Here is a 9,989-nt window from a genome sequence, read left to right as displayed (position 1 = left end):
CGTATCATCCCTGGGTCATCCTGGCTGATTTCATCAGGATTTATAAACTGTCAGATTTCTTTCCTTCCAAGATCTCCAAGTAGAGGTGGGGCGACGGGAGTCCCTCCCCCATACCCTCCCCTACACAGGTTGTCCCCACCTCCTCCCTTCCGGTTCGAGCCGGCTGCGTCAGACCACGCCCCCTTCCGCCCCCTTCCGCCCCCTTCCGCCCCCTTCTGCCCCGCTTGTCTCGGGTTCCGCCCCACCTCCTCCGGCCTGGCGCGGAGGATTGTGGGAGCCGCTTCCTTGGATTCCGCGCGTGGCAACGACTTGGCGCGGCGCTCAGGCCTACGCGGGCTCTGAGTAGATTCTCGAGAAAGCCGCGTCGTGCCTGCCAGACTCGCGGCTGCCCAGCTCCCCCTCACCGCGAGGTAGGAGTAGGGCCTCGGGACCTGGCGGCACGCCCCCGCGTGGGTCCTTGCTGCGCCCGCGGGGAGGGGCGTCGTTTGCGGAGGGGCCCTGACCCGGGCCGGCCGGGCTCTGCAGACCCTGCGTCTGGCCGCCCCGAAAGCGGGCGTCGGTTCGCAGAGGCCGACTGCCCCCCGGGCGCAGCTGCTTTGCGCGGGATGCAGACTGCTGTCCGGAGTCGCGGCCACGCTGCCGGGAGGTGGGAACTGGGCTGGTTTCGTGGCAGGCACGGCGTGAACGTCCCTCTGTGTGTGTGTTTTGTGAAGCTTTGGAGGTTTTCCGACACAAGGTTTAATTCGTGAAGTCAGAGAATGTACAACGGAAGCCGTAAGCTTGTTCTCGGTCCCGCAGCGACGACCCGGAATTCCGAAGACTTGACGTATTGTGTTTCTGGGACTCTTTTAGAGCTGAAATTCCACTTTTCTTTTTACCGGGTTCATTTTCTGGTGGTGAGCTTTTGAGAACTACAGCAGGCATCTTGGATGTAGACGAGCCAGCATAGTCCGGGGAAGAGTGTGTCACACACACACTTCAACATTAAAAAAAAAAAAAAAAAGGTGCTACTGGCATTTAATCTATTTGCCCAGATTGTTTTAACACGAATGGCTTGTGTGTGTTAAGTGCTTTTGAAAGCTTGGGGAGTCCGGAAAACCGCAGTTGTGTTTGTTCCGCCCACCACAGCGCCGCCGGTGGATCCTCCGTTTCGTCTTTCCTGGCCTCACTTCCTACGTCTTTAGAATTAATTTGCTCACTACAGGTCTGTACGGCAGAAGCCTCAGATGTAAGCTAATTCCAATGGGGTTGCAGCCGTGCAAGAAGGATACCTAATTCTACATGTTGCTTGTTTTCCTGACACGCATTAAGCTGAGCTGACCCAACTAGGGTTTCTAATCAGTCCCTTTAGCATCCTCAGACCAGCGTCATCAGCAGCACTTGGGAACTTGCTGGAAATGCACACTGTAGGGGGATAAAGGCGGTGGAGGACTCCCGCCCGGGACTGAAGGAATCACAAAGTCTGCTGGTGGGGGAGAAACTGTATTTTAACAGGCCCTTAGGTTTGTCATGCACGTTAAAGTTGGAGAACCGACTTTAAAAGTTGGTTTAGCATTGTGAGCCAAACGTTTTTAAGTTAAAATATTTTCTGTATGTTATACCAATGACTTATTAAAAAATTTTAAGTACATTTGCTTTCTTTTTTTTAAAGTTTATTTATTTTGAGAGAGAGAGAATCCACACTGTCACTGTCAGAGCTGAACCTCAAGATAACAATTTGAGGCGAAATCAAGAGTTGGTTTTTAAAACTTTTATTTATTGAAGTATAGTCGATATACCTATTAAAATTTATTTTAATGTTTATTTATTTTTGAGAGAGACAGCACAAGCAGGGGAGGGGCAGAGAGAGAGGGAGACAGAGTCCAAAGCAGGCTCCAGGCTCTGAGCTGTCAGCACAGACCCTGATGCAGGGCTTGAACCCACATATTGTGAGATCATGACTGGGCCAAAGTCAGACGCCCAAATGACTGAGCCTCCCAGGTGCCCCATGACATATGTATTATATTAGTTTCAGGTGTGCAACATAGTGATTTGAAATTTATATTCATTGCAGAATGATCACAACAAATCTAATACTTTCTGTCACTGGAGTTACTATGGTCTGCTGTAATTTACATTTCTATGACTTATTTTAGAACTGGGAATTTCTATATACCTTTGATTGTATTGGGAATATACATTTCTATCTGATATTTGCTTTCCCATAGTGAATTTGCATTTTAAAAAAGTAATGAAAAATTAACTCAAAAGAGGTAAACCATAAAATTGTTAAAACAAATATAAATCTTAACCTGGGGTTAGGCAGTAGGTTTTTTTCAGATGAGACACTAAAAGCACAAGCAATCAAAGAGAAAATGGGTAAATTATACATCATCAAAATTCAAAGGACACTTCAAAGGGTACTATCAAGAAAATGAAAGCTAGAAATATTTGCAAATCATAAATCTGATAAGAGCTAGTATCCAGAATATTTAAAGAATTTTTATAATGTAGATAAGACAACTCAATTTTGAAAAATGGGCAAAGCATCTGAGAAGACATTTCTGCAAAGAGATATAAAATGGTCAATAAGGGGCACCTGGGTGGCTCAGTCAGTTGAGCATCTGACTTTGGCTCAGGTCATGATCTCACAGCTTGTGGGTTCAAGCCCCGTGTTGGGGCTCTGTGCTGACAGCTCAGAGCCTGGAGCCTGCTTTCGATTCTATCTCTCTCTCTGACCTTCCCCTGCTTACACTGCCTCTCTCTCTCCTCTCAAAAATAAATAAAACATAAAAAATTAAAAAAAATAAAGTGGTCAATAAACATCTGACTCAACATCATCAGTCATCAAGGAAATGAAAATAAAAGCCACAAAGATACCATTTCATACCCATTAGAATGGCTGTAATCAAAGTGAGGGACAATAAACAAGTGTTGGCTAGGACATGGAGAAATTGAAACCTTCGTACATTGCAGGTGGGATGTAAAATGTGCAGCCACTTTGGAAAAGTCTATCAGCTCCTCCAAGAGTTAAACGTAGAGTTGCTGTATGACTCAATGCCATTCCTAGGTATACACTTAATATCAATAGAATTGAAAATTTATGTCCGCACTAAATGTACACAAAGGTTCATAGCATTATTTATAGTAGCCATAAAGTGAAACAATCCACATGTCCATTAACTAATAAGTAGATAAAATACTGTATATCTATACAATGGAATATTATTCAGCCATAAAAAGGGATGAAGTACTGATGCATGCTATAATATGGATAAACCTTGAAAACATGCTAAGTGAAAGAAGCCAGACAAGATTCCATTTGATTGATGAAAAAAATGTGATTGATGATTCCATATGAAATGTCCAGATTTGGCAAATCCATAGAGACAAAGTTGATTAGTGCCATAGGCTAAGTTGGAGGAGGGAGGAATGGAGAGTGACTGTTAAAAGGGTCCCAGATTTCTCAATGGGGTGTTGAAAATGTTCTAGGAGTAGATAATGGTGGTAGTTGCACAACTTTGTGACTATACTAAAAACCATTGACTTGTACACCTTAAAAAGGTAAGTTTTATAGTATATGCATTATAAGAATTTTACATTTCACATAAAAATGTTTTTTTAAATTTGAGAGACAGTGCACTTGTATATTATCAGGGGAGGGGCAGAGAGAGAGGGAGAGAGAATCCCAAGCAGGCTCCATGTCATCATAATGGAGCCCTACATAGGACTGGAACTCACAAACCGTGAGATCTGACCTGGGCTGAAATCAAGAGTTGGATGCTCAACCAACTGAGCTACACAAGTGCCCCTAAAAAAGATATGTATTTTAAGGTAAAGTAGTTTAATATTACATTTCTTGGGTACCTAGCTAGGCCCCTCCCCTAAGTTGCCTAAAATATTACTCAAATTAAATGGTTCTTTGAGAATTCTTCCCAAATTCTCTAATAATTACTGCATTTACAGTACATGTATACAGTAATTAAATTTCTCACTTCTATTCTACTTTGTCATCTGTTTTATTCTGCCTTACATTTTCCTCAATATTTTATTATGAAAAATTTCAAATGTACAGTAAAGCTTAAAGAATTTTACAGTGAACATCGTACCTGCATATATAGATTCTACCACTAACATTTTCATGTACTTTATCACATCTTTCATTTATCTGTGTTATTTTTATTTATTTAGAGAGAGTGCACGCCAGTGTGTGCATGAGCACAGGTGGGGCAGAGGAAGAGGGAGAGAGAAACTTAAGATTCTCTATCTGTGTTATTTTATGCATAATCAAATGAATTACAGATATTAAGCTTTCCTTTAAATACCTAAGTATGCATATTAATTATAGTTTGATATTTATTTACAGTTTTTTCTTTCAAAAAATTTACAATGAAAGGAAAAAAATCTTAATTATGCATTTGTGGAGCTTTTAAAGTGAATTCCAGTGTGATCCAAACCCTGTCAACATGTAGAATATTTATCACTCTAGATAATTAAGAAGAAATTTTTTAAATGTTTTTTTTATTTTGGGGGGAGAGAGAGAGACACACACACACACACACACACACACACACACACACACACACACACACAGAGGATGAGCCGGGGAGAGGCAAAGAGAGGAGACATAGAATCCAAAACAGACTCCAGGCTCTGAGCTGTCAGCGCAGAAGCCCAACACAGGACTCGAACGCACGAACCACAAGATCATGGCCTAAACCGAAGTCGAACACTTAACTGATTGAACCACCCAGGCGCTCTACCCTAGAAAATTCTGTAATCGTGCCCTTTTTCATTAAATCTCCAGTCCCCACACCTAAACAGCAACCACCTTTCTGATCTCTACAATAGTTTAGCCTATTCTAGAATTTAAATCAATGAAACAATATATAAGGTGCTGTTTTGTGAGGCTTCTTTTGCTTAACGTTTCATATATGTCATTCGTGCTTTTTTTTTTTTGCTGAATAATACTTTGTTGCATAAATATGCCTTATTGCTTATCAATTCTGTTGATGGGCATCTGGTGTGTTTCTAGCTTTTGACTATTATGAATAAACCTGTGAACATTCTTAAATATTTTTGTTAACCCATGTATATCTCAAGTAAATGCTTCGGAGTGGAATTGCTGTGTTGTAAGAAATCTATGTTAATATATGAAACTGCCAGGCATTTTTCCAAAATTGTAACATAATACACCCCCAGCAACAATGTATGACTGTTTAGATTACCCCCTATCATTGCTGGCCTTTTGCATTGTTGGTTTTTTAAATTTAGCCATTCTGGTAGGCGTGTAGTGGTTTCTGCCTGGCTTTGTAATTGCCTCTTACGTACCCTCTTCTGCACTTGATGCTGAGCTCTGGGAAAATCAGGGCAACTGACTGTACCTGCGTCAAGTGCCTTTTAAGGCAGGAGATATGGAATAAGTGTAAAACGAGAGCAATGAATGAATGTTTTGACACCTAGTTTTGAGAATTTCTGTGAAAAAAATTAAGTCATAAAAATATGTAGCAATAAATTTGATTAGGAAGGTTGTAAAGTAGTTATACTTTATTTCAATTATGGATTCTTTTATGTACCAAGAACATACTTAGACTGCCAATTTTTCATAGGTACAGATGATGCAAAATGTGCACCTGGCCCCAGAGACAGATGAAGATGATCTTTATTCTGGTTATAATGACTACAATCCAACCTATGATACTGAGGTAAAAAAAAAAAAAAATCTAGTTTTTATGTTGGTCTTTGTTAACCAGCTGGTTGATGAAAACTTTGGATTTGAGGGTTCTGCTTTATTATCTTTAAATTAAGTAAACTGATTAAAAGCCTGGAAAAGTGCTACTGCTGAAGTCTGTACTAACTTCCACTAATGATACTGATTGCAGCAAAAAGGAAACTCATGAGAAAGTTCTATTTCACAGCACCAGCTATCTGAATGTTTAACTAAAAAGACCTAAATCACTTGAAGTACCTAAAATCAGTTGTTTTTTTAAATGCTCTAAATTTGAAATGTTACGAAGTGATTTTTTCTTTGTTAATAAAACATACGAATATTTTATAGAAAACTTAGAAAATAGAAATAAGTATAAAGAAAAATTAAAATCACAGAAACTATTACCACCCAGAAATAAGCATTAACTACCTTATAATGCTTATCTCATCAAACATTTCCCTATGCAAATAAATGTGTATCTCTATATTTTTGGATAAAATGGTATCATATTGTGTGTACTATTTTGTAACCTGCATTTTGTCATTTATAAATATCCCTTTATGTCTACAAATCTATATCTACTTAATATTTAGTGGGATAGTATTAGACAAATACTTAAAAAAGCTTGAATATTTTTATTTTTAGGATTTTTCTTTTAAATTTATTTATTTATTTTGAGGAGGGGGGTAGAGAGAAAGTGTGAGGAGGAGCAGAGAGAGAGGGGGAGAGAGAGAATCCCAAGCAGGCTCTGCACTGTCAGTGTGGAGCCCAAAGCAGGACTCGAACTCACGAAATATGAGATCATGCCCTGAGTTGGAATCAAGAGTGGGCCACTTAACTCACTGAGCCACCCAGGTGCTCCAATACTTGAATATTTTAAATCTGTTTATATCATTGTGAGAGTTTGAGTTTCCAAATTGTAAAACAAAACAAAACAAAACCTTTTTATAAAGTTACCTTGAATTAGTGTGTAAAAAGAGTAAGGATGAAATATGTGATTGTTAATTTATTTGCTAGTATATACTAATCAAATAATAGCATTTATAGGACTTCAGATGAATTTAAGAAATCTTATTCTTTTCTAAGTTTTTCATAGAATTTTTACTCATTTTTCAATTGTTTTTCCTCTGGAGAAAAATGGTAGTCTGTGAATGTGAGGCCTAGAGAGAAAACAAGGAAAGAAAATAGAAACCATTCACTTACTCTGTATAAAATAAAAATCTAGGTGATGTGATCATTTAACAGAAAATTTGAAACATACGGAAGATTGAAGAAAAATGATGTGAATCCTGTCAAAGATCGCCTTTATTAAGTATAACTGTCACCTGACATTTTGCTGTGTTCCCCGTCCTTTAATATACACAGCATATACTGTGTATACTGCGTACATATACACACACACGTGTGTGTATACTGTGTACACACACCACACACATAACAAGTGTGTATACTGCACACACACACACACACACAGGTATGATTATATAGACTCCTTTATAAAAATTTGTATTAAAACATAGATGTTTCCCTAGGTTTGCATAGATTTTGAAAACCATAGAATTCTCTCCCTTTTTCCCAGTTATAAAAGTTATATGTATACAAAATGTAAATGCTTGGTGTTGAAAACTAAATTGCTCATAATCCCAGCACTCCCAAATAACTATTGTTAACATTTTGTTGCTTTGCTTTTCTTTTATGCATATATTTACAGTTTTCTTTTAGCATGTTTGGAATTGAACTAGGACTTACTTTTCTGTTTGCGTTTTTACATCCAACTATATCATAAGTAATATGTCGTGATACTAAGAATTTAAATACGGTTGACCCTTGAACCGACCCACCTCCCTCTCCCCACGCAGTCAGAAATCTACATATAACTTTTGACTTCCCCCAAACTTAACTGTTAATAACCCACTGTTGACCAGAAGCCTTACCCATAACACATATTTTGTATGTTACTTATATCATATACTGTATTCTTACAATAATATCCTTTTTCTTAATTTTTTCAGGTTTTTTAGGCTTTATGGCTTGTGAATTTTTTCAAATTGTCACAGATCTCCAAAGAATTTCCCAATACATTTATTGGAAAAAAATCATATATAAGTTCAGTTCAAACCTGTGTTGTTCAAGGGTCAACTGTATAATTTTAATTGCTGCATTTTATTAAATATGTATAGTTGATTAGAACTATTTTCAGATCATAGGATATTTATTTTCAGTTTTCTGTTGTTGTAAATAACAACTATGCAATGAACAATTTTATACGTAAATAATTTTCTCTCTTTTGAGCAACATTTCCTTGGCTAAAGTCCCAGAAGTAGAATTAATAGCTCATGAATATGATCACTTTTAAAGCACCAGAGAAACTAATTATGCTGAAGGCTACCTTTGGCTTTATACTTCATACGAGAGTTGTTGTGTAGTTTCCATGTCCGACTGAGCATTGTGTACTTAGTAATTTTGTGTAGTTGATATGGAAGGTTGTAAAGATTATTTAAGGAAAAATTAAAGAAGGCTTAGATATAATAAACTCATGTTTAAAGTGCATTGCATTAACATCCTGGTTTTATAAACATTTTACGTTAATTGCAGAGTTTTTAGAAGTTAATCAATAGTGACTGTTCTTTAATTTATTGTTGGTATTTTTAAATAATCAGCAGGTTTAGTTTTGTGGGGCATAGATTGAAAGAAATCAGAGGCAAGTCTGACAATTGTCAAGATGTGTATGAAGGCTTAGAGCCAGATTTTGTGTTGGTGAAGGGATAGGAGATAAAGGCTGGTTAGAAGGTTGGTGGTTGCTAAGATTGGGTGCTTTTGAGAGTCCAAAAATGGCATTCGTCCTGGAAACCCAAAAACATTTGAATCTTGCTCTTGGCTAATATTACTTCCCTCACGTTTCCTGATGGAGAAGAGGAGTACAGGCAGGAATCCACAAAGCATAATAACCTTTTCTTTCAGTTAAGGCTTTGGCTTCAAATGACACAGCAGTTGGACCCCCTGGAGCCTTCCATGGGGAAGCTTTGCCTGGCTCCAGTCTGAATTACAGCCTTTACTCCTCCATTGAAATGAAATGTCTTACGGTGTTTTCGGATGGCGCTGGTAGCCACGGTCCCAGGATATGCAATAATGGAGGAGGGAGAGACAGAGAAAGGGAGAAGAGATGTAGTTCTCGGTTCTTACTGCTCCAGCTACTCAGAAGAAAGGAGCAGAAGAAAGGCCACATCCTTGTGGACTTGATCTTTTAGCCAGCCATAATGATGCTACACATTTAGACAGTGGCCAGTAAAATACCCGTAAAGTTGACTGACATTACCAAGTACTCCTTTTCCTAGAAAGGATACTTCGGGTGGTGTGATGGGGGAACTTTGAGGACAAGAGTCCTTGAGCCACTACCTGGATGTCAGCAGATGGGGTAAGAGGAATTCCAGAGGATCATGAATACCAAACAGAAGATGTTAAATTTATTTATTTTTTAATTCTCACTTCATGTTGAATGTTAAATTTGCCTTTCCACTTTAGGAATTAGAGAATGACACAGCTTTTCAGCAAGCCGTGAGAACTAGTCATGGCAGAAGACCTCCAGTAAGTGGATGTTTTTGTTACGGTAAAAAATACATGACAAAATTAGCCATCTTAACCATTTTTATTTATTTTATCTCATTTTTAAATTCCAGCTAGTTAATGGTATTATACTAGTTTCAGGCATGCAATGTAGTAGTGAATCAGCAATTCCGTGCATCACCTGGTGCTCATCACAGCCAGTGTAGTCCTTACTCCCCATCACCTACTGACCCCCTGCCCCAGTAACCATCAGTTTGTTCTCTATAGCTGTGAGACTGTATCTCAATTCTTCTCTTTTTCCCCCTTTGCTCATTTGTTTTGTTTCTTAAATTCCACATATGAGTGAAATCATATGGTATTTGTCTTTCTCTGACTGACTTATTTTGGAAAGCATTATATTCTCTAGCTCCATCCATATCTCTGCAAATAGAAAGATTTCATTTCATTCCTTTGCAAATAGAAAGATTTCATTCCAGTATTTCATTTTACACACACACACACACACACACACACACACTGTATTTTTAATCCATTCATCAGTCAATGGATGGTTGGGCTGCTTCTTCAATTGGGCTATTGTAAATGATGCTACCATAAACACAGGAGTGCATGTATCCCTTTGAATTAGTGTTTTGGTATCCTTCAGGTAAATACTCAGAGTAGTTCTATTTTTAACTTTCTGAGGCACCTCCATACTGTTTTCCACAGTGGTTGTACCAGTTTGCCTTCCCATCAA

General features: G+C 38.5%; 1 protein-coding gene across 6 annotated transcripts in view; it reads left to right on the top strand.

The window, feature by feature from the left end:
• The window catches only part of IFT88 (intraflagellar transport 88), a 129,816-nt gene continuing 119,827 nt past the window's right edge, over positions 1–9,989 (top strand). For 2 of the 6 annotated variants that reach the window (XM_029936989.1, XM_029936990.1), the window contains exons 1-3: positions 328–410; positions 5,589–5,684; positions 9,212–9,274. In XM_029936989.1, coding sequence (XP_029792849.1) covers positions 5,595–5,684; positions 9,212–9,274 — 153 coding nt within the window. In that variant the 5' untranslated portion in view covers positions 328–410; positions 5,589–5,594. Of the gene's footprint in view, positions 86–266; positions 411–5,588; positions 5,685–9,211; positions 9,275–9,989 lie in introns of those variants that run through there. The other 4 variants (XM_029936993.1, XM_029936992.1, XM_029936988.1 and 1 more) reach the window with 3 other exon arrangements.

This window comes from Suricata suricatta, chromosome 4, assembly GCF_006229205.1.
Source record: "Suricata suricatta isolate VVHF042 chromosome 4, meerkat_22Aug2017_6uvM2_HiC, whole genome shotgun sequence".
Taxonomy (NCBI): Eukaryota; Metazoa; Chordata; class Mammalia; order Carnivora; family Herpestidae; genus Suricata; species Suricata suricatta.
This window is presented reverse-complemented; position numbering and strand designations above follow the sequence as displayed.